The sequence below is a fragment of the Diabrotica undecimpunctata genome, chromosome 6 (genome assembly GCF_040954645.1).
Source record: "Diabrotica undecimpunctata isolate CICGRU chromosome 6, icDiaUnde3, whole genome shotgun sequence".
Taxonomy (NCBI): Eukaryota; Metazoa; Arthropoda; class Insecta; order Coleoptera; family Chrysomelidae; genus Diabrotica; species Diabrotica undecimpunctata.
In genome coordinates this window covers 102,765,162-102,790,132 of record NC_092808.1, presented here as the reverse complement: position 1 = coordinate 102,790,132, position 24,971 = coordinate 102,765,162, and the positions used below count along the sequence as shown (strand labels likewise).

The 24,971-nt window shown below is 34.2% G+C and overlaps 2 protein-coding genes across 4 annotated transcripts in view; one reads left to right on the top strand and one right to left on the bottom strand.

Annotated features, from left to right (window-relative positions):
• LOC140443662 (integrin alpha-PS4-like) overlaps positions 1-24,971 on the top strand; it is a 157,411-nt gene that overhangs the window by 104,751 nt on the left and 27,689 nt on the right. The window contains exons 18-20 of the mRNA XM_072535032.1: positions 2,637-2,727; positions 5,611-5,746; positions 5,802-5,855. Of these exons, the coding sequence (XP_072391133.1) occupies positions 2,637-2,727; positions 5,611-5,746; positions 5,802-5,855 (281 nt within the window). The remainder of the gene's footprint in view (positions 1-2,636; positions 2,728-5,610; positions 5,747-5,801; positions 5,856-24,971) is intronic.
• The window catches only part of LOC140443663 (uncharacterized), a 97,449-nt gene continuing 84,276 nt past the window's right edge, over positions 11,799-24,971 (bottom strand). For all 3 annotated transcript variants that reach the window (XM_072535037.1, XM_072535036.1, XM_072535035.1), the window contains exons 2-4: positions 18,667-19,140; positions 14,577-14,929; positions 11,799-12,316 (exon numbers count right to left, since the gene is read on the bottom strand). In XM_072535037.1, coding sequence (XP_072391138.1) covers positions 11,879-12,316; positions 14,577-14,929; positions 18,667-19,105 — 1,230 coding nt within the window. In that variant the 5' untranslated portion in view covers positions 19,106-19,140 and the 3' untranslated portion in view covers positions 11,799-11,878. The remainder of the gene's footprint in view (positions 12,317-14,576; positions 14,930-18,666; positions 19,141-24,971) is intronic.

Below are 24,971 nucleotides of genomic sequence, written 5' to 3'. Positions count from 1 at the left end.
CGGGATATAAGGTTAGAACTACGCCTAAGAATGCTTCGGTGTTACGTATTCACTACTCTTCTTTATGGCTTGGAAGCCAGGAAATTAAAACAAGGGCATCTAAATAAGTTGGCCGCCTTTGAATTTTGGTGTTCCAGAAGAATCCTACAAATATCATGGACTCAAAGAATGTCAAACGCAAAAGTTACTAGGAGAATAGAAAATGAAGCTGAAATAATATTGACTATCAAAAGAAGAAAACTTGAGTACCTACTTAGACCATGTTACGAGAGGGCAAAGATACTAATTATTGCAGCTTATTATGCAAGGCAAAATTCGAGAAAAGCGAAATGTGGTAAGACGAAGAATATCGTATAACTTGAGAAATGGTTTGAATGCAGTAGTGCAGAACTGTTTAGAGCGGCAGTCAACCGGGTCCGCATACCCATGATGGGTATGCGGACTAGATTTGGTACTTTATATCTAATGGTAATATCAAACATTGATCTTTCCATAGCGTGTTGTATAATTCTTATTATACAACACACTATGTTATTTAATTCGGTTTAAAGAACCGATGTCTTTTTTATGAATGTTTTTTTTATTAATAACGAAATTAATTTAAATGTATTGACACACATAAATGTATATATATATATATATATATATATATATATATATATATATATATATATATATATATATATATATGTATATATATATATATATATATATATATATATATATATGTATATATATATAAATTATATATATATTATATATATATATATATATATATTATATATATATATATATATTATATATATATATATATATAGTTTGAGTTTAGTTCTTGAACCTTAATATATATTTTTTTAGTGGATTTTCTTGGGCTTAGGTTCATAAAAAAATTTGATTTGATACTAAGGCATTTTTATATATTTTTTCGACGTTTCGGCAGGAAATCCATGCCTTTTTCAAGAAGTAATATTAACTAAAAAACATTTTATGATAGACATAATACGATTTAAAAGTTAAACTTTTGACTTACCAAGCATGTAAAAATTTGTTACTAACAAGTAGACGTCACAATTAAAATAATATTAAAAACATAGGACATACCCACTAAGTCACTACATGTAAAATATATTTTAGATCTAATGTGTTGTTTATTGAAGTTAGTTTATCGTTTAAACAACCAGTTATTTTAACATCATAGGCGTTCTGAGATTGTCTTTTTATGTGTTTTTAAATTAAGTTAAAATATATTTTGTTCAAATTTTTTACATCTTTTTTATCATTTATTGCATTATTATTTTTTTTTATTTGTATAGACTCTAGAAGCTCTCTCTTTTTCCTGTTGGGTTCACTTTTTAGGATCTTGGTTTTCTCAAAATCAAATTTATGTTTTTTTTCGTTTTCATGTTTTGTGAGGGCGGTCGAGTTTTTTTTGTCATATTTGTGGGAACGTATTCTTGAGTTAAGTAGCTGACTGGTTTGTCCAATATAAACTCCATCACAATTCGAGCAGGGAATTTCATATACAACATGCGATCTTTTTAGTAGAGGGGTTTTTGTTTTTAATCTTGTAAAATTCTTTTTCAAAAGATTGTGCCCTTTATGAGCAACCATAATATTATGTTTGGACAGAAGATTTGCAATTTGTTCTGATAATCCTTTTATATAGGGAAGAGACATATAGTTTTTCTTTACCGTGTTGGTTTCATTGTTATTATTGTTATTGTAAAATTTATGCAGTCGCGATTTGAAAGTGTTGTCGATAAGGTGGTGTGGGTATGAATTAAAAATTTGAAAAAGAATTTTACAAGATTAAAAACAAAAACCCCTCTACTAAAAAGATCGCATGTTGTATATGAAATTCCCTGCTCGAATTGTGATGGAGTTTATATTGGACAAACCAGTCAGCTACTTAACTCAAGAATACGTTCCCACAAATATGACAAAAAAAACTCGACCGCCCTCACAAAACATGAAAACGAAAAAAAACATAAATTTGATTTTGAGAAAACCAAGATCCTAAAAAGTGAACCCAACAGGAAAAAGAGAGAGCTTCTAGAGTCTATACAAATAAAAAAAAATAATAATGCAATAAATGATAAAAAAGATGTAAAAAATTTGAACAAAATATATTTTAACTTAATTTAAAAACACATAAAAAGACAATCTCAGAACGCCTATGATGTTAAAATAACTGGTTGTTTAAACGATAAACTAACTTCAATAAACAACACATTAGATCTAAAATATATTTTACATGTAGTGACTTAGTGGGTATGTCCTATGTTTTTAATATTATTTTAATTGTGACGTCTACTTGTTAGTAACAAATTTTTACATGCTTGGTAAGTCAAAAGTTTAACTTTTAAATCGTATTATGTCTATCATAAAATGTTTTTTAGTTAATATTACTTCTTGAAAAAGGCATGGATTTCCTGCCGAAACGTCGAAAAAATATATAAAAATGCCTTAGTATCAAATCAAATTTTTTTATGAACCTAAGCCCAAGAAAATCCACTAAAAATATATATATATATATATATATATATATATATATATATATATATATATATATATATATATATTATATACTCGTACATACATATATAAATATAAATTAAAGTTTTAATTTGTTTCAGGAATGGCAAAGACTAAAGACATGGTTCTTATCGCTACAAATGGAGAAGTTATGATAGAATCTCCAGTTAATTTCATTCAGTATCAAGACAGGTATGATGTTACAAAAAAATCTTTTTAGTATTTAGCGTTATAGTAGACGAAATGGCGAGCTGTCCCAAATTTTATTATTTTAACCTTTGAGGGGGGTCAATAGTAGTGTAAATTTAATATAGCATCTGAATTCCGTCGTTAGGTTAACCGCCATCTTGATTTTTAACGAGAACCGTTTTTGGTCACTATTTCCGTCAATTTCAAATTTTAGACAAAAAGGATAGAGATTGAAATTTTTGCAAATGCGATTTCCTACAATTTAGTTTTTACAAATTTTTTCGTGCGGTTGATATTTTTCGTGTTACTGGGGAAATAGTTGAAAGGGGGAGCATAATAATGATTGACATCGTTATTATCTTATTTATTATAACTTTACGACATGAATGCACCTAAGCAAATTTATATTTTATATACCTAAGAGAATTATATTTTATACAATTTTGATTTCTTTCATTTTTTAGGTAAAATCAATATTTAAGTTCGTAGGTTCGTTCCTGTTTATGCCTTGCAGCTGATGACGTCACTGTCTAAGGTTCTTTAGGCTTAGAACCTAAAATGTTGATTGTATCACAACAAATCAAAGAAATCAAAATTATATAAAATATAATTCTGTCCATTTTTGTTTATGTACAATTATGTCGTAAAATTAATAATCTTATTTTTCTTCTTCTTCTTTATAAGCAATTCTGCTTGTTCATTGGCGGATTAATACCTCTATGGAAGGTTGTCACACATCTTTTGCGCTGTCGTCCGATACTTTTTCTGCCGATTGATGACTTATAGCCTATATTAAAGCCCTGCCTGTCGTAAGAGGCGACTAATGGGTAGGAATCGAGAGGTGGAGAGCCGTCGCTTGAGGTGTCGGGTTTGTAGAAACGCTTAGGCGTCACGGTCACCGGTCTACACTCCTAGTATCCGAGACGAGACTCTCGTAGGACCACTCTACTCTCATTCCAAGGGAACCAGGTGAGGTTGAACGAGCTGAGCGCGTATGCACCTCTTTTGGCCCACACCACCATTAGGGGCGCCGGTGTCTCAGCCCGAACCCCCTGGAGATTTAAGAGTGGTAGAGGAGAGATCCTCGGCGGCGACCTGTCTACGTGCGAGGTGGAATTCCTCTGCCTGCGTCACCTGTCTGCCCTTGGAGGGGGATTAACGGATGGGTGTGCGTAATCGCAACACAGGTACTATGGGAAGGGTGGAGCCCCGCGATGCCTTATGCATCGCGCCACCCTCATTTGGTGTCGGACTCGTAGGGGCAGTGGAGTCGCTTACGGTGGTATGCCGAAAGGCTAGGAAGACCTGGGTCCTGCCAATTTTATAATTGGAGGTTCACGATCCATAGCCATGCTATTTAGACGACACGGGTCTCCTCCATTCTGCTTATGTGGTTATTCCATTCTATTTTTCTATTTTGTGTCCATTCATTTATACACTGTACGTTACATTTTCTTCTAATATCTTCACTGCTCTTTCGATCTCTCAGCGTACTTCCTGTAATTCTTTTCAGTACTCTCATCTCTGCCGTTTCCAGTAGCCTTTGCGTTGTGGCTGTGTCGGGTCTTGTTTCTGAGGCGTATGTCATTATTGGTCTTACACTGGCTTTATAAATTCTTTACTTCATCTCAGTGTTAATGTGTCTGTTTCGCCATATAGTGTTATTAAGGCATCCTGTCGGTCTATTTGCTTTTTGTACTTGATGTCTCATTTCTTTGTCTGGGTCTCCATAGCTAGACAGTGTAATTCCCAGGTATTTTATTTCCATTATTTGTTCAATATTGATGCCATCAATTTCTATTTTACATCTGGTTGGTTCTTTGCTGAATATTATTGTTTTAGTTTTCTTTGCCGACTATCTTCATCCTGGGCTATCAATATTGGGTCGTCTGCGTAACAGAGTATTTTGATTTCTTTGTTTCCCATTCTGTATCCTCTTCCTTTGTTAACGGTTTTGATGATTTCATCCATGATCAAATTGAAGAGCATGGGACTCAATGAATCCCCTTGTCTTATTCCGCTGCCTATTTCTATAGGTAAAGTTAATAATAAACGAGATAATTCAATAATTATACTTAGTCACGATTTTCTCCCTTAACTCAGAAAATATCGAAAGCATCAAAAATGTTTTAAAGAAATTGTAGGAAATCGTAATTGCAACAATTTAAAACCTAATGATTTGGTCGAAAAGGTAAAAATGGTCGAGATATTGAATAAAAATAATTCCTCTAAACCTAATCCCTGAGAGCTCTTTAGCTCGCGCCTTTACCGCATACGTACCACTTCAAATATTAATTTTAGCAAAAAAAAAACTAAAAAGATTAAAAATTGTATAAAGTTATGCTTCCTTCCCCCTTCTACTATTTTCCCCATAACTCGGAAAATATCGGCCGTACAAAAAAATTTGCTAAGAAGAAATTATAGGCAAACGGAATTACAACAATATAAGTCCTTACGATTTTGTCGAAAAGTTTATAATAGCTGAGATATTGGACAACACCAATTCCTATAATATCAATCCATGCAAGGTCTTACGCTCGTGCCTTTACCGCATACGAAGTGTCTCAAATATCGATTTTAGCAAAAAAAATTTAAGAGATCAATAGTTTATATATCCAATAGTCAATAGTCCAATTAGATCGTAAAGTTCAATCCTTTCCATTTTAGTAGAAAAGTTGAAAATGACAGAAATGTTGAGCTAAAATTCAAAATGGCGGCTAACGCAACGGTTGGATTCAGTTGCGATTTTAAATTTACACCACTAGTGACCCCCTTAAAGGTTAGAATATCTAATAAAATTTGGGACAGCTCGCCATGCTAGGTTAGGCCTTTTTTCGTCTATCCGGACTGGACTATTAAATAACATCAAAATTTTTATATTTTTAGACCTGATGTATTTACCGTGTCAAGCTTATTCATAAACGACATTACGAAACCAGCAAAGGTAGCGTTGTGGATAATTATCCTATCCGCAATCATCGGTATATTGCTTCTACTACTTTTAATATTCGGTCTCATCAAGGTAAGTCTTAAATTGCTCTTATTTGATATTTGATTCAAACGACACCTTTTTGTAGGCTGGTTTTTTCAAGAGATCCAAAAAAGAGGAACTTGAAAGTCTTAAAGCAGCGGTAAGTGTAATATTTTTTTATATACAAGTATTGTTTTTTTGTTGGAATTAGGTTCAAGACCTATTGAGCCAGCCAATTGGTTGAATAAGTAAAAATAGTTTTATACTTCCTTTAAATTTATATCCTACAATTTTCTATTTATATCATTCGCTCAATTTCCTAACCTTATTAAAAACACTATTGGTGCCGGTACAAAAAGGATTGAACATGGACACACGCTATCCGCTAAACGCTCTTCAAAGCGACTTTTTTTAAAACAAACAATACAGCCAAATAAAGGCAAATAACATAAAAGAAATGAAAGTTGGATATAGTACAACTAATGTCCTACCATTTCGCATTCACACAACCACTCTTTGAAAAAGGCAATTTAAATTTTCCGTTTGGTACGTTTAAAGAATAATCATAAAATCTATCTAATAATTATAATTCGACTACTTAAATAGATGAGAGAAATAACGTTCTGCGACAGTATGATTTTTTGTTGTGAGATGGCTTGAAATTAAAAAAAGTATGACTTCTTGGTTATACCGATACTGAAACATTCAGTGGTTTAGGTCATCAAAACTGCCGTCACATTCACACGTCTGTTTCTGAAAGTTTTATTTTATATAGGTATGCGTTTACTGTAATATGTCCAAAAAGGCATGTAGATTAGTATATTAAAGTATAAGTAGATATTGAGGTCTTTAAAACACACACGATTTTTCGAGCACGACGGCGCAGCCAGAGTGCTCGAAATGGAGCAAGTGTTTTAAAGACCAGTTATCCACGAATACTTTACGCTATTTTTTTATTGGTACACTTTGAAATCATGTATTATTACTACAAAAAATTAAAATAAGAGCTAATAATGTAAAATGGTTGAATTTGTGATCTGTCACATCAGAAGTCCTATGGATTTCTTGAACTAAAACGGATGCTGAGAGTATAGACTTTTTATTGATTGTAGTGACGACAGGGAATCTGTGCATATTCCTTGGTTTTTATCATCTGTTTTTAGTATTTTAAAAGCTTCTAGTATCGCATAAAGTTCTCCATTGTATACGCTGCATAAATTCGGTAAAAAAGATGATTTCATTATTTCATCATATGTGGTAACGGCACATCCAACGCCTGCTTCGCTTTTCGAGGCATCTGTATACAGAATATTTTGAAATTGGTTCTTGCTTATGATTTCTTTGAAGTGTTGTCTTATGAGAAGGCTTGAGGTTTCATGTTTACTGTATTCTAATAGAGAAGTGATTGAATGTGGAATTGGTCTATTCCAAGGCGGAATATCCGGGATTGGAAAGGGATATGTTTTAGTAAGGTCGATGGATTTTCTTAGAGTTAATTTCAGGATGTCTAGTATTGATTGGATCCTTTGCGGGGTCTCCGGAGGTGATGTTGAAGTAATTAAATGGTAGACTAGATTGGATGGGTTTGCGGATACGGTAGCAAAGTAAGATTAAAGAATATACTCTCGTCGAATCCAGAGAGGTGGTTCATTAGCCTCGCAGTAAAGGCTGTCTATGCTGTTATCTTCTATTGACGAAGCTTTTCAAGAATGGCTTGACGCGAGATAGTATCGAAAGCTCCTTCTATATCAAAGACAGTAGCGATCAGATCTTGTTTGTTTGAAATAGCGGAAGCTATTTGTGTTTGTAATAGCACTATATTACAAAGGGTTGAACGGTGATGTCTGAAACCGGATTTTAATTTTAAAACAGTTTACATAATGAACAGGTTAGAGAGTAGGTCTGTATGAGTTTGTTAGGTTTGAGGGTAGATCATATTTTTGTATTGGTATGATAATTGATTCACGCCACAGTTTGGGAAATTGCTGAGTATGCCATATTTTGTTATAAAGATTCAGCAGTATTGCGAGGCTGGGATGAGATAAATTTTTGATGAATATAATTGGGATATTGTCTGGTCCAGCGGCAGAGTTCGTACAAGAGGATAGTGCAAGTGCTAATTCTTCTTGTGTAAAAGGAAGGTTAATAGCGTCAATGTCGTGTCTACTTATTTGTGGAGCAAGAGGAATTTGTATATTCTGGTCATTTGGACTTTCAATCTGTTTAACTTCAGACCTGAATTTCCATGCAAAACTTTCAGCCATGATTTGAGCAATTGTTTGGTTATCTGTTATAACTTTTCCATTCAGTGATATGGCTGGAATTTTTTGAGGAGTTTTATAACCTTTCATTTGTCTTATTTTTGTCCAAACTTGAGATGGTGGAGTATCACTAGTAATTGTAGAAACAAAATTTTGCCAGGAATCTTTTTTGCTTTTTTTAAGGACATATTTCGCTCTGGCTCTTAGATTTTTGAAATAGATCAGGTTTTCTTGAGTTTTTCTTTTTCGATATATGTTGAGGGCCGCTTTGCATTGACGTACAGTTAGTTCACATTCTGAATTCCACCATGGTACTGCTTTTTTAGACGGGAATATTGTTATTTTTTTACATGTTTTTCTGCAGACATAATAATGCAGTTATTAAAGAGAGTTATTGCCTCGTCTATATCTTCAGATTGTTGAAGTAATAAAATATGATCTTCGGCGTTAGTTTGAAAATTATTCCAGTCCGCTTTAGCGATATTCCATTTAGTAATGGTGCAAATATTTTTATTACTATTTGTTATGACTATCGGGAAGTTGTTACTATCATATAAGCTATCTAAAGTATACCATGAGAGTGAATCGGCAGACTTGGGATCACATATGCTTAGATCGATAGAAGAGTAAGTTCCTGAGGCGATGTTAAAATATGTACTGGCTCCACTATTCATCAGACAAGTATTATTGCAATTTAGTACGGTCTCTACGGTTTTTCCTCTACCAAATGTTTTGTTTGAACCCCACATAGTATGATGGGCGTTAAAGTCTCCAACTAGTATAAAAGGACTGGGAAGTTGGCGAATTAAGTCATCTAACTCGGTTTCTGTTAAGTTGTAATTAGGTGGAATATATGTACTGCATATGGTTATTTGGTCGGGACACCAGATAGTTATTGCTATGGCCTCCAAATTGGTAGTTAGGATATATTGTATAGAAAATAAATCATTAGACACAAAGATAGATGTTCCTCCACTTACTCTTGTAAACGTAGTCCGAAGGAAATGGTTACCTTTAAAATTTTTAAGTTCACGTCTATGTGTTTCCTTAAAATTAGTTTCTTGAAGGCAGATGATATCTGCTTTTGTATGATTGATTAACTGTTGTAAGCGTTCTAAGCGAGGGTAGAACCCATCGCCGTTCCACTGCACTAACGTGAAAGTAAAAAAAAAATTAACATTGAGAACGTTAAGAGGTTAGAGAAGAGTCGGTTAGATAATCTTCATCATTATTTGTAGATTGCGATGTTGTGCTTCCAATTTCTGAATTGTCTATATTAAGTTGCTGTTTAATTTTCTTAGAAACTCTTGTAAATCTATTCTTGATTGTTCTATCTTCCAGTGAAGGGTATATTCTATACATGTCGTCGAGTAGTGATCGAACATTTTGAGTGAACTGCTGTGCTTCTTGTAGAGGGTTATTACTGCCGAATGAGTTTTCCAGAAAGGCAAGAAAATTTTCCACCTGTAAGGAGAATAAGTTTGGATTTTCTTGATAAAGATTATTGATTGTGAGAACAGAGGAGGCGGTTAATTTAGACTGATCGGGTGCGACTTTCTTGGATTTTTTAGTTTTATGCTTTTTAGGCACGTTTGCATCAGGTGAAGGCATTTTTATGTCTTTGATGGGTAAGTTAGTAGATGTGTTTGTTTCTTGGGAGGTAGAATCGCTGAGATCAGAGCGAGTTCGTTTCTGATCAGTGGGAGGGGGAAGAAATTCATTAAGACTGCAAATAGTGCGCCTGCGTTGGGGAGGGTGATGTCCAACATTGGGGAACCCAAATCCGAAAGGAGGAGGGTCTTACACGGTGTTGTACAGTCGATCGTCCTCTACGCGGCACCAGTCTGGAGCGAGGCGTTAGAGACAACGGCCTATAAGAGGCTCATGGCACAAATGGACAGAACAAGTCTATTGCAAGTGGCATGCGCCTACAGGACTGTGTCTGCGGCAACCTTGTGGACCATCACTGGATGTGTTCCGTTGCATGTTTTGGCGGTGAAAAAAAAACAGCTCTATGAGAGAAGAGGCACAAACCTTACTGTGGCCGAGAGAAGGCAGGAAAGGGAGAGATCAATTGAAAGATGGTAAGAAGAATGGAACAACACGGAGGATGTGGCACAGTGGGCGAAAATGCTGATCCCGAACATAAGAGATTGGGTGGACTGTGACCAAATGCAACTGGATTATTTCCTGACGCAGGTGCTCACAGAATACGAATGTTTTAGGGCCTACCTCTCTAGGTTCGGAAAGGCTGACACAGATGAATACCTATACTGTGGATACTCGGACACTGTAACACATACAATGTTAGATTGCAGCAGATGGATAGTGGAAAGGAACAGAATGGAGAGAGAGACAGGTGTGAATTTTGTTACAGTGAGAGAAATGATTGAGAGAATGATTGAAAATAAATCAGGTTGGACTAACATACACAGCTATATCCGTGCAGTGATCAAGAAAAAGGAAGAGGAAGAAAGACAGCTGAACCAATGGCAAGGGTAAGAGTGAAGGATGCTACAAGTTGAAGCTAGAGAAGTGGGTCACATTGTATGAGTTAGATAGGCGTGAGTCAAACTGTTGGGAAGGAGGAAATGTCCGTCTGGGAATGATGCCGTACTAGGAGCGATAAGGGTCTTCTACGCGCTACCTGGAACGAGACAAGGAGCCTCCTTGCTGATGAATGGAGTGTGGATATGTATGAATGGAGAATGAATGAATAAAGGTAGTGCTTCGGAAGTGATGCCGGTATTACAGCGGCCATTCCGCTTCCGGATAGCTGGATGACAGAGGAGGGTCTGGTTTAGCAGGTAGGAGTTCGGCGTAGACTCGGCGACTAGAGGGCATTTTAAAGTACCTCGGGAACTATCGCCAGGAATACGAAGAACGAATCCTGCATTAAGAATCCTGCCAGGCGGTGTCCTGGACTGATATGTCTTTTGAAGATTCCACCCCCCTCTATAAAGACAAAAAAAAGTATTTTCGATTTATTTGCAATTTTTTGTTGAAATAAGGCCTTAGTTATTTTTGGGATTTTTTTTCTAAAAAACTACTTATTGAATTACAATAGGAGGCTTTAAGCTATTTAAGCTATTTAAGCTTTTTAACCTTTAAACCTTCTCGTATACGTAAGAATCTTTTTACAAGGGTAAGTGGTTTTCATCTGGCTAAAAACATAGTTTTAAATTTAAACAAAGATTTCTAAGCGCCGCGTGCCTGTATCGCCGCAACCGTACACGCTTTTTATCGTATGTAACGATATATTGCTCGAAATGCATATTCGATATTTTGGTTCCATGTTTTGAGAATTATAGAATCCATTTATCCTTCTCAAAATATTCGTACTTGTACTTAAAAGTTTAAAGATTAAAAAGCTTTTTATAGAATTGCAATTCATTTAGTTTTTTAGTTTTAAGTTTTTTTGAAAAAAAATTCCAATTACGGCATTTTTTCAAAAAAAAAATTGCAACTAACTCGAAAAGGAAGCATTTTTCGAAAAATTAAAAAAAAAGTATTTATTTTGATGAGATACACCTAAAAAAATATGCTTCAAGCGATTCGGAAAATTGTTTTTTGAAAAAAGTTATCTGTTAATAACAATTTCCGGTTCACTTGGAAAAATTAATAAAAATTACATTTGAACTGAAAAAGGTTTGGTGCGGTAAAAATGCAAAACATACATTTAGTCGGTTTATGCTCTACTTGTAATGGTAAACCGCTCGCCTACATCCGCGGCCAGAGCCAAAAGTATCAATTTTATTCGTTTTCTGCCTGTGTAAGTCCTTCTTGACATTTTATTACAAGTAAAAGCATGTAGTGTAGGTCACGGTAACTAAACAAGTTAATCTCAATGTGGAGAGATATATTAAATATAAAAAATCACAAAAAAAATAAACAAAAATTATTATTTATATCACGTCAACTATTATAAATATTCCAACCTCACAAAATCTTTAGCAATGTCGGTTAGTTTTTTTACAATATAAACCTCACTTTTTCTTTCTTTTGTGAACATTTTCTCTCGTTCACCTTGATTCATATTGGCTGTCCAGTCAGGAATTTCATCTAAGTCAGCAGCAAATAGAGGCACAGCAATAAAACACATCATCAAGCCATATTTAGAAAATCTTCTCATATGGCTTAGAAATGTCTCTTTCGAAAAAACGTCTGAGTTGCAGCCGAATTGAAAAAGTATAGATGAGAGACTTGAATAGTATACATCCAGAAGATGGTCGTAATAAGCATCTCTTAACTCTTTATCCGTGCATGCAAAGATGAAATAAGAAACATCTATCGCCGGTGAAGCACATCTACTCAGTTGCCAGTCCAAAATACATACCTCAGAGGGAGCTGAGATGCCTTCCTAAAAGAATTAAAAAACTGAATTAACAAGAATTCGGAAATCCAATTGGGAAATCACCACCAATTGGCGCAGCATAGCATCCAATTCGACAGATGACCCGCTTGAAGGAAAAATAGCGATGTTTTGGGTTGAAATTCTAAGGGTATTATTTCACGATCGGGCTGATTTCAAATTTAGATCCTTGTGAGCTCATGTAGTAAAATATTGAAGTATTGAAGATTCTCTTCATTATACAATATTAAATTCTGAGTTTAAGTAATAGAATAATACACAGCATACAAATAGTATGCATCAACACATACCATAGACAAAAAGTCACACACATAAACAAATAAATTCATCAATCTTTTAGAACACAATAGTAACATCAAATTCAATAATCAAAAAAGGCAAAATGAAAAAACATTACAGTTGTCAATTTATAAAAAATACAGTTGAACCTGCTCATCAGTTGTTAAACTAGATATAATCAGTGCTGCTGAAAAAGTCTGTCAACAAATACCAATACATGAAAAGCAAGAGTATAAAAGCAAATAAGTAGGGTAGACCGGGGTCGAAAGTAACATTTTTAATTCAAACACCAATTTCGGGAAAACTATAACAGATATAAACAAATTTTCTCGTTCAGGCCTTAATTGCATGTTTAAGCAATATTAAAATAGGTTATTAAGGTTTTTAAATAATTATAGTTCTTAATTATTTGTGAAAAATTGTCGTAGCGGCAAATATTACAACTGCCCCCAACCACAGTGCGGTTGTAACATCACTTGAGGTCGATAGTAACAGTGATCAAAAGCTTAAACAAATGATGTTTATTCAATGTAAGTCCAGGACACTAGGGCTTACAGGGGTAAGGAATGTGGATCTGACCATTATTTGGTTGCGGCTAAGACTCTGATTCCATTTAACCGACACGTTGAAAGCATTAACACTCCAAAAGGAACTGATATAAATCTGAAGAGATATAATGTCAGAAGCCTACAAGAATATAGCACTAAAATCTTATACCAAAATTAATAGATTCAATGAAAAACTACTCGAGGAATACCTAACTGCTGAAACCAACCAATTATACGAACATATAACTGACTGTATTCACCACGCAGCAATCACTTGCAATACACAGCTTGAAGAGCAAAGAAATAAGAAACAGGAAGCGTACAAAAGATGGCTGAACACTAAGAATCTTGAAGATAAAGAAATATACAAAGAACAGCAAAGAATATTTAAAGATATGACAAGGAACAACAAAAATGAAACATGGGATGCAAAACGTAAAGAAGTTGACTGTTACATCGGAGGAGCGCGATCATCAGCGGCATGGAAATTAATAAAAACCCTGAAAACCGACACATCAAATAAAAGTCGAATACAGCCCATCCAGATAGATACATGGAAAGATCATTACGCAAGGGAACTGAATGAAGACAGAGATATTTATAATACTGACTCACCTCAACGAATACGAGTACAAGGTGAATATGTAAACATGGAAGAAGAACAAATACAACAAGCGCTTAAATCGATGAAGAATAACAAAGCATCCGGGCCGGAGAACATACCAGCAGAACTTCTAAAAACGGAACACCAAAACTAATAAGCTATCTTAAAGTGCTATTCACAAGATACTTAAATGGGGAAGAAATCCCGAATAGTTGGAAAGAAGCATGGATTACTCCAATTCACAAAAAAGTTCCAAAAGATATTTGCGGAAACTACAGATGTATCTCTGTCACCAGTACCTTTAGCAGGCTGTTTGGTAAAATCTTAAAAAACATGATTGAGAAAGAATACGAACCTCATGAAATTGAACAGCAAGCAGGATTTAGAGCTGAAAGATCTTGCGTAGACCACATATTTACCGTAACACAACTGAATGAAAAGAAAGATGCAAGAAAGCAGGAAATACATCTTTTATTTGTGGATCTCACAAAAGCATATGACACGATTCCTGTGAGAAAGCTGTGGCAGTCTCTTGAACGATCTTCATTAAATAGCACGATCATCGCCGCAGTCAAACAATTATACAATAAAGCATCATCAAAAATCAAACTAAACAACACCTTATCAGAAGAATTTCCACTAACAAAATTCTTACGACAAGGATGCTGCGTCTCTCCAATACTATTTAAGATATATTTGAATGAAGCACTAAAACACTGGAGAAGATCATGTTCATCACTTCTTGCATCCGTACTTCATTCCAAGCACCCTTAGAAGTTAAGGTAAAAGTATATTTAAAAAAAATGCGTTAACTTACTTCATATTTAAATAATAAGTTATTTATCCAACAATCTCCATGACAAAATACCGCTTCCCCATCTGCTGCCTCAATAGATAAATTTTCTAATAATCCATTTACCGGATATTCCGTAAAATTGTTTAATTTATCTATTAGTAACTGATCATCTTTACAATTTAGTTTGTTAACGACTTTATCTGTACCAGCTTTCACAGTTTTACATAAATTTGTTAAATCAACATTATTAAAGTAAGATTCTCTGGCATCTTCAGATAATCTTTTATATATTTCTGGTTTCTTTATTTTTAAAGCTAATGCTAGTCCATGGAACCTTCCATAAGCTTGAAGCACTGTAACACAGTGATTTAAGTCTGAAAATAAAATCGTGAACTAGATTTTTGTGTGTATATATAATATATATATATATATATATATATATATATATATATATATAAATATATATATATATACATTATATATATATATATATATATATATATATATATATATACAATATGCTACGAGCAAAGCCCGCAATTGGACAATCCTAGCGTTCTACGAAAATTATTGTCCACTTCCAGCTTCCAGCATTGTACCACCAAACTGTACAATGTCCGAAATGATCAAAATTAAAAGTGATTATCGAAACGCTCATGGATTCGAATCGATTATTATTGACAAGCAACATACGAAAACAAAAATCGAACATTTATTGTTAATTATTTGATATTTTTATATTTTCTATTTATATATAGTTGTTCTTTTTCGAATCGACAATATGATGAAATGCTGTGTCAAACTAAGATATAAATAAGAAGAAATTATTATACAATAGATTAATAATGTTAGTGAAATATTTCAAAGCTTCAAGAGATAAACACAAATAGAGTGATAATGTTAGTGAAATATTTCAAAGCTTCAAGAGATAAATACATCACTATATATCATACAGGAAATACTTTTGTGAAACATTTCACATTTTCAAGAGATGTGTATGATAATTTAATTCTACAATCCAGAAGTCAGAAATCCTGATTAATTATGGATTTTGTCTTTAATAACAAATAGGGAATAATCGTAAAAATCGATATGAGGCATGGCTACTTATTGAAATTCAAACATTGTACAGCAATTCTTTTTTACAGAGTCCGACGATTATACCTATTGTGGAGATTGTAAAGTAAAGGGATGCTAAAAGTGGACAATATTTTCCGTACAATCAATTTCGGGCATTGCTCGTAACATATGTTTATATACTTATATATATATATATATATATATATATATATATATATATATATATATATATACTCACCGGCACAAAAAATGGAGCACTTGCATTTTTAAAATAAAAACTTAAAATTTTAATTCTCTTTTTTTTTACTGTTTTTTATTAATTATTAATTAAACTTTTTTTATTATAATAACGTAAACACACACGAAACAAACTGTTTTAAGTAATTTCTAATAAAAGTTTAACTGTTGAACAAAGAACTGTTTCAGTAGATAACAATTTAAAAATTAAGGAAACAACGTAAGTAAATATAACAACACGACGCTCAATTAATGAAAACTTAAATCATGTGTCCGGACAAACTAATAAATAATAAAGATGTTTCCTCCACGTGCTCGAATTATTGTCTGAATTCTTCTTGGCATGCCTAAAATCAAATGAGAAATGTCCTGTTGAGGAATAAGTTCCCATTCCTCTAAAAGGGCTTCTTGTAACTGATTTAAAGTTAAAGGGATAGGAACACGACTTCGTATCCTTCGCCCAAGCATCTCCCAAACATGTTCGCTTGGGTTTGCGTCCAGACTCAATGGTGGCCAGTCCATTAAAAAAATGTTTACTTCATTTAAAAACTATTGAGTGATTCTCGCATTGTGAGGCTAGACATTATCATTCATCAGAACAAAGTCAATTCCAACAAAAAAAGCATAAGGCACAACAAAATCTTGGAGAATTTCATCAATGTACCGTGCAACTGTTATGGAGTCTCTCGAAACGATATGCAATTATCTACGTGTCTCTGGAGAAATTCCAGCCAACACCATAATTGAGCTACCTTGAGAGCCTACCCTAGGACTGAAGGTACATTCTGCAAAACGCTCATGTGGTCTTCGCCGTACTCTCTCACGGTCATCTGGAGACCGCAAGGTAAACCTGAACTCATCGGTAAATAAAACGCGCCTCCAATTATTTACAGTAAAATGAGCATGGTTTATGGCAAACTGAAGCCGCGCAACTTGATGGCGCCTGAGAAGTTGTAGTAATGTTGCAGCTCTTCGACTACTTAAATTTGGCTTCTCCAAGCCTTCGTCTAATTTCGTTCGTTTACTTACGTTAGTATTCCGGACGTACTGAAGTAGATTTCGGATTTGTACAGCCATAGTACGACGATCTCGTAGACTTTGTAAGAGGATGAAGCGATCATCACGGGCACTAGTTTTCCGTTTGGGACCGGTTCCAGGTCGTCTAGTGTAAGCTCCGTTCACCAAGAAACGTGTAAAAATACGGTGCATAGTACTATTGGATATTTAATACTTTTGAGCAACATATCGCTCAGTTCCTCCGTCTTGAAGCAACGCAACAATAGCAGCCGCTGTTTCAGGATTTGGAACCATATTTCTTGAGATTAAATCAACGCAATTCAACTTTAAATTATGTTTGTCACTTTATTCGACTTGAAAGTTTACTCAGATCAACAAGAAACAAAGAATAACAATAGAATACTAACAGTTACCTTTGCACTTTTAAAAATGAAAGAATAGTGAATAATAGAAACTTGAAAAGAATAGTGTATTCTGTATTTCTGGTTTTTTATGCATGTTTTTTTTGGATAATCACCTAAGTTTTATTAGAAATTACTTAAAACAGTTTGTTTAGTGCTTACAGAAGGTTAGACTTAAAACAATTTTTAGATTTCCTTGCCGATTAATTTATCAAGCTGTTTGCTTTGCAAGTTTTAAAAGACTCAGGTAGAAATCATTTGATGTCTCTTTTTGTTTAATAATAATAAAACTTTAAATGGCATTAAAATTTTAAGTTTTATATATTGGAATTTTGATTACTAATTCTACCATTAAAAAAGTTATGTTGAATATTATTTGATACGAACTTTGTAACTAGCGCCCTCTATGAGAGTCAGATATAAACATCATTTTAAGCAAACTTAAAACAAAGAAGACTATCAGAATTTTGAGGTTATAATGTAGAGTCGACAGATTTATACCATTTAAGTTAAAGTTGGATCGTAGCAAGTATTATGAAACTGAAATTTACACTTAACGTGGACTTTTAATTTATTTAATGTTCACTTTAAATTGAATATGATATCGGGCGTTATTTAACAGACGAGTTTATATTATTATTAATTAAATGGGATGATATTTGTGACTTTTGACATTTATGATGAATTCTGATGTTCTAGTAATAGAAGTACTACCTTTTATTGACAGATATACTTTTAATTTTTTACTTTTCATTTAATGACTGTATTTTGTTAATTATTTTTCACGTAGTTTTGTAATTTAAACCTGTTTAGAGTAAATATATGATGTCTAGAAACGAATTGATCGAGAGTAGTGAATCGATGTGAAGACCCGCTATTCTATGACGCTACTCGTGACGACGCCACCTTGTGGCGATAGTTAAGTGTCGCTCGCCTCAGCATTTGACTATAGAAAAAAAAGTAAAATACAACGCGAGTATAGAAACTTCGGTTTCAAAAAACTGTTAAATGCAAGAATGCAGGGGAAGAGTCCTATTGGAAGATCGCGAAAGCGATGGGGGGATGATGTTAACGAGGACGCAAAAAATCTCCTTGGCAGTCGATCGTGGAGGAAAATAGCTACAGACTGTATTGAATGGAAAGGATTGCTAAGGGAGGCCAGGGCTCGAACTGGGTTCGAGAGCCATAGAATGGATATATTATTTTTTAATAAATTGTGTCTATTTTGCACCCATCTTCAACAATTTCACCTATTGTAAATCATAAGTATTTTTTGGAACGTCACTGCTTCGTTAAATTAGACATTAGTATTACGATAAATTCTCCTGTTATAAAAAACTATTAACACTAAAAGCTATTAATATATTAACACTTGCCTGTTGCAGATTTTCTGTCTTTCATCATATATCCAGTTGCCATCATATCTTCAAATATAAGATGTTCGTAAGGAGCAGTAACACTGGTCTTATAACAAAATGGCGTGGGATTAAAAGTTTCATTTAAATTTGCATTTTTTTGAAATTTAACGAGTTCCGGAAACACTTGTTCATACATAAAAGCTTCTCTTTCATGTAAAATCTCAATCTTAATATAATTCCTAAATTCTAAAGCTTGTGGTGCACTTTTTATAACTAGATTTAATATTCTCGAACCATTCTGTTCGATTACTTTGACCTTTGTTATTATTCCTAGATAGTTATCACCTTTAGAAGAACCTTTAGAAAAGTTTAGCTCATATTCCCTAATATTTAGTTGTTTCAGTAATGCCTCTAGATTTTCCCGCACAACGGGCGGAAGCGTAACAGGATTTTCCATGTCTTGAAATTTTTAATTGATTTTAAGAAGGATATCTGCAAAAAATACAAATAATTAATAAAAAAAATAGAACAGACGTGTTCAAGAGTTCAATGCTCAGTCAAGTATGGTCTTGTGTAAAGGACATAAGGGAATTTACTATAATATGTAAGCGCAACATTACCACATTTTGCAGTACATTTGTTGTGCAACGCAATGCAGCTAATGTTTCGTAATAAATTATCAGTTGTCTGGACATGTCCCTGAATATATTCTTCTTCTTTTATCATGCAAGAGCTTTGCGGTCTCTGGCACTTGATATTGAGACATCAAACACTGTGCTTTCATTAAACTCCATTAAAAAGTCATGTTTCTTGATAAAAGCAATAACTTTTTTATTGAAACTGAATTTGTCCTGGCATAGTACTTATTTTACCTGTATATATATGCACCAAGTATATGACCTTACTTAATGATTTCATTAACGCAAGCTATCAATGAAAATACTTTAGCGTAAAACAGTGTAGAGTACTGTAGTATTCTGTTTATACTAGGATCCTTGTTTTGATTCTATGTACAGTTTTTGATCCATCAGTGAACCATATTCGATTTCTCTTCATTAGCATCGAAGATAACTTGTTCCCTATATGATCATCATATCTGAAATATGGATTCCTCAAATATGGTGTCAGTAATATTTGTGACTATTTACCACATCATGAGATCTTCAGGTGTTGCTTCCTTTTTGAAAGCGAAGGATTCTCAAAAAAGTTTACGCCAAAATGTATAATTCCAGCGATAGGAGACCAGCGATACTCTTTAATGATACAGTTCCCATACTGTTCAGGTTTGATGCCGAATGCAAGAAAAGCCTTAACAAAGAAAACGAGGCAAGACTAAAATATATGGACAAATCAAGTGATGAAAATATAAATGAATATGAAGCAGAGAGAAGACACGCGAAAAAAAACGTGTAGGAGGAAGAAAAGGGAGCATATGAATAAAAAGCTCCAATAGATTAAAAAACATTATATTAATAAAAATGTGAGAAACTTCTACTATGAGGCGAAAAGGAACAGTGACAAGGCGCAAGAAAACAGAATTACTACAAAAGTAAAGAGGGCACCTAATAGAAGATAAGCAGGGAAAGCTAGATAGATGGTAAGAGCATTTCAGAGAGCTGCTTAATGAAGAACCGGATAGAAATGATGAGGAGTAAGTGGAAACGGTAGGGAAGTCAATGACACGGCGGAAACAATGGAGACTTCCACCGCGGAAGAAATAAGAGAAATCATATATAGCATGAACAACAATAAAAGTACAGGCAGCATTGGTATTCCTGCAGAAATAATCAAGCATGGGTGAGAACTTATAATGCGGATATGTAGCCTGCTGACGAAAATCTGGGAGCGAGAGGAAATGCCGGAAGTATAGAGAGAAGTAATAGTATCCCCCATTCGTACAAAGAAAGATAAAGCAATGTGCGAAAACTACAGGGGCGTTTCTCATTTGGATGTAACATATAAGGTGTTATAATACAATGGATGTGTTAGTTGTTGCTCTGAAAACCTCAAAGTCTTCTAACATTATTGCCACAAATTGATCATATTGGTCCTGTAGTGATTCTTTTCCAAGTCAACATTCTCCTATCCTAACTTGGCTGCACGGTACTGAGGATGGCCAAATAATCATAAAATACGTATTTACGGTTGATTTCCATCTTATACACATTTTTATTATTTTGTTTTCCTTGTTGCGAGCTATGCCGATACATTCTACCTTTATTTTACTAAGAACTCGCATTTACCTTTTCTTGTTAAAAGGGTTTTTTATGCAAAAAATTTATTAAAATCCTTTGTAAAAGGTATATATTTAAAAACCCAAACGGGCTATGTTAGACAAAACGTTTTCGGAATCCATATTCCATCATCAGTGTCTAGGAGTACATGAATGTAGCCACTAAATATATGGTTAAAAACCCGTTAAAAAATAATAAGTTACATTTGGTTTACAGTATTTCTTATAAAATATTAAGATGTTAAAGTTACCGTTGGATTAGGTAACATGGCGACATATGACTCCACGTGAAGTTGCTAGTCCTCAGACGGTGTGTCTACGAGGACTTTATGGAAGCAACTTCTCAGTTGCTTCCATAAAGTCCTATTGCTGATAACTGATAACTATTGTTTATCATTATATATTTATTAACGCTTTAGATAAGATGTAATAAAAACAAAAACAAGTGCAGCTTTAATTTTATTTTCATGTAAGTAATAACAATAATTACAAACATAAAAATGTTTCCTTATATACAGGGTGAATTACCACTAACGGAACGGATTTTAAATAATCTTCTTCAATAAAGATATCTTTCTCCAGCAACCATGTCCTAATTTGATCTTAATTGAAGGCTTGTGTCGGAATCACTTCTTCTCTCCTCGAATGGTACGAAGCGTTGTCCATCACCACAACAGTTTTCTCTGAAAGATTAGGAAGCAGCTTTTCCTTAAACCATTGTTCAAATATATGACCATCTAAAAATACACACAACGCAAAAGTCTAGGGATATTTTTATAAATAGACGTATTTTGTTTATCTCTAATCAATTTAAAAAAAGTAATACAAAATTTGTAGTTTAAATTGTTGTTTAATATGTCAAAAACCATAAATTGCAAAAAAAACAGAAAATAGGAGCAAAAAAATATATTGCAAATCACCCATGTTTCACATACCACCATAAAATGTCAAAAATACGAAATAATTAAACTTAAAATAAAGTATGGCCACCACGTTCGTTTATCACAGTTCTACATCTACTGTTCCTGCTCCGAATCACATTGTTAATGTCTGCTTGAGGTAGTTGTGTCCATTTTTCTCTCAGAAGCTCTTTTCATTGAAACTCATTGTAGATATTGCCCATATGTGGAGTAATTTTTCGTTGGAGCATGTCTCATACATGCTCAATGGGATTCAAGTCCGGTGATTGTGCTGGCCACGGCAATACATCAATACCCTCGTTATCCAACCAGTTTGTTACAATATGCGCAACATGTGGTCGAGCGTTATCATACATAAAGTAAAAATTTTCTCCAACAGCAGCAGCAAACGGACGCACAACAGGTTCAAGAATAGTGTCCAAATATTGCTGACTTGAGATGTCACGTGAGAAAGCCACGTGGGAAAATGAGGTCAGTTCTTCCGTCAATCATGATTCCGCCCCATAACATTAATGTACCACCTCTGTATGTATACACTTCTTGAAGATGTCGTAATCGTTTTCCATTTCCGGGTCGTCTCCAAACTCTTGTCCGACGGGAATCTGAATGAAATCAATATCTAGACTAGTCTCTAAACAAAACTGTGGCCCAGTCATTGTCAGTCCAATTCTGAAACTCTTGACACTAGATTACTCTTGCAGCGCGATTGCCTTTAGGTAGAGGTGGACATCTCAGTGGTCGCCGACTACGAAGATTGGCTTCATAGAGACGATTCCTTAAAGTACTGCTGCTAATTGTTACATTATGTGCAAGCTGTAATTCATTAACCAGCTCGGGTGCTGTGATTGTTGGCTGCCTTCTGGCATTTAAAATTAAATATCGGTCTTGAGCGACGGTTGTAGAGCGACCACGTCCTGGATGTTGCTCGGCTGGGCTCCCAATGTCTCTAAACTGACGCCACAAACGACTTGCGACGCTTTGGGAGACACCCAGCTGGTCAGCAACTTGAGTTTGTCGCATACCAGCTTAAAGGAAGCCCACGGCTCTATTCATCTCGTCCAACGTTAAATGTTGTCGTTGCATGGCAAAAAGACAATATCTTTAACTCACCTATTAAGCAAGAATGGTATAAAGTGAAAATTAAAAATAAACAAAACATAAAAATGTCGATTTTTTGTCCCTTATAAAAAACATTCTAAAATACGTATTGCTATCAGTTTTACAATTTTTTTTTGATAAGAAATGACTGTCTGTATCAACAATTATAGTACAAGCAAATTTATATGGCCATGAAATTTCTGTCATTGGTATTGTCAAATTATTAAAATATCCTTAGACTTTTGCGTTGTGTGTATATATATACTGCTCCAAAAAGCAGCACCTTCTACAAAGCCCAATTCGCTACCCGCATGCACTATAACAAATCGGAGGTCTCGTTGTGTCGGCTGTTTTAGGCCTATAGAAAACTCCTTAACAAACGCATCCCTGGTTGAAGTCACTGAGAGGTCCTTCCATTCTTTGGAAACACTATGTCCAACATTCACCCATCCAACAAGTTTCGTCCAAATAAACGACAGTGTATCCTTGAGAACGAATTTTTTTTATCTCACGCAAATACTGATGCCTCCATTTTAGAATATCGGGCCGTTCAATTATGCTTGATTTTACTCCTCGTTTGCAAAAAAACAAAGTTTATTTCATGGAGTATTCTCCACATTGTTGTGCGTGACATGTTTGTTAAATCTTTGTCTTTTCAAACCAGTGCAAAAATGTTGTTAAATTTCGGCGGTAAATTTTTAAAGAAAGAAAGCCGCGTATGAACTACTGCATCGTAAGTGAACTTTCTGCTGTTCACTCTAGTTTTGGTACGTTTCCTTGTTTTTTTTTTATGGGCCTTAGTCCTCCTTCCTTTGCCTATTTTAGAAATAGTACTAAAACTTATTCCCGTCATAGCACTTACTTTATCGGTTAAACTTCTAACACTTTCACCACTTCTTAAATTTAGATGATAATTAAATAGGTACATTTAAAACAATTTGTTTTGCACGGATGTCCAAGATGTTCCCTTGGCTTAATTTTTGAATTTCTATTTTCAATTAACATTTAACTGTAAAGTCAGCATAACTACTAAAGAACCACAAAGCCTTATTATCATTATGTAGTCAGAGAACAACATAAAACCGCTAATATACGCACACCGTATTATTTTAAGTTGCAATTAGTAATTAGATATATGGATGCCAACGGATAGTTGGACAACTGCGCTACACAAAGCAGTCCGTTTAATTGCTTATCTTTAATAACAGGCAAAATGCATGATTTAGCTAAGCAATATTTTCTACTGATTTTCATAATTCATTGCATATGGTATTCTCACCGAAAAACAAATAAACGGTCGTTACTATAATTAAAATAAGATAAAATAAAATTATCTTTTGTAAATACTATTTATTGAATTAAAATCATTTTCCCTACTTTTTTCATCTCTTTTTTCGAATGGGCACTTTTGGTCAATTACATTTTCCCCAATGTTATTTTCTTAACGTGGAACGCTCTATAGTAGATACAATCATTTAAAAAATTAAATTGTTAAAGAGTGATGGGTTTTCATCCTGGTACCTTCTAAAAATCGCATCTACGCATAAAAAAACATATAAAAACGTCATCAAGGTACCGAGGAGAACTAAAAGTGCATACTCAACCCGTCCACCCCCCCTATCGTCCATAAGAAATACATGGCTTTATTTCCCCAATGTTATTTTCTTAACGTGGAACGCTCTATAGTAGATATAATCATTTAAAAAATTAAATTGTTAAAGAGTGATGGGTTTTCATCCTGGTACCTTCTAAAAATCGCATCTACGCATAAAAAAACATATAAAAACGTCATCAAGGTACCGAGGAGAACTAAAAGTGCATACTCAACCCCCCCCCCCCCCCAAGCATAGCGCATCCAAAAGCTATATTTTACCACAGCGTTTGTTAAACCCAGAAGATAAAAATATAATTTTATTTTCCCTCATATACCTAGTGTGTATAATTCCGGCTCTATTCCAAAATCTCAATAATGTTAATAATTGATCTAGGATGATTTTTCTTCTACTCCAAATTACCAAAATTGGGCCATAAATATAAAAGTTATTTAAGATGGAAATTTTTTATTTTACGTA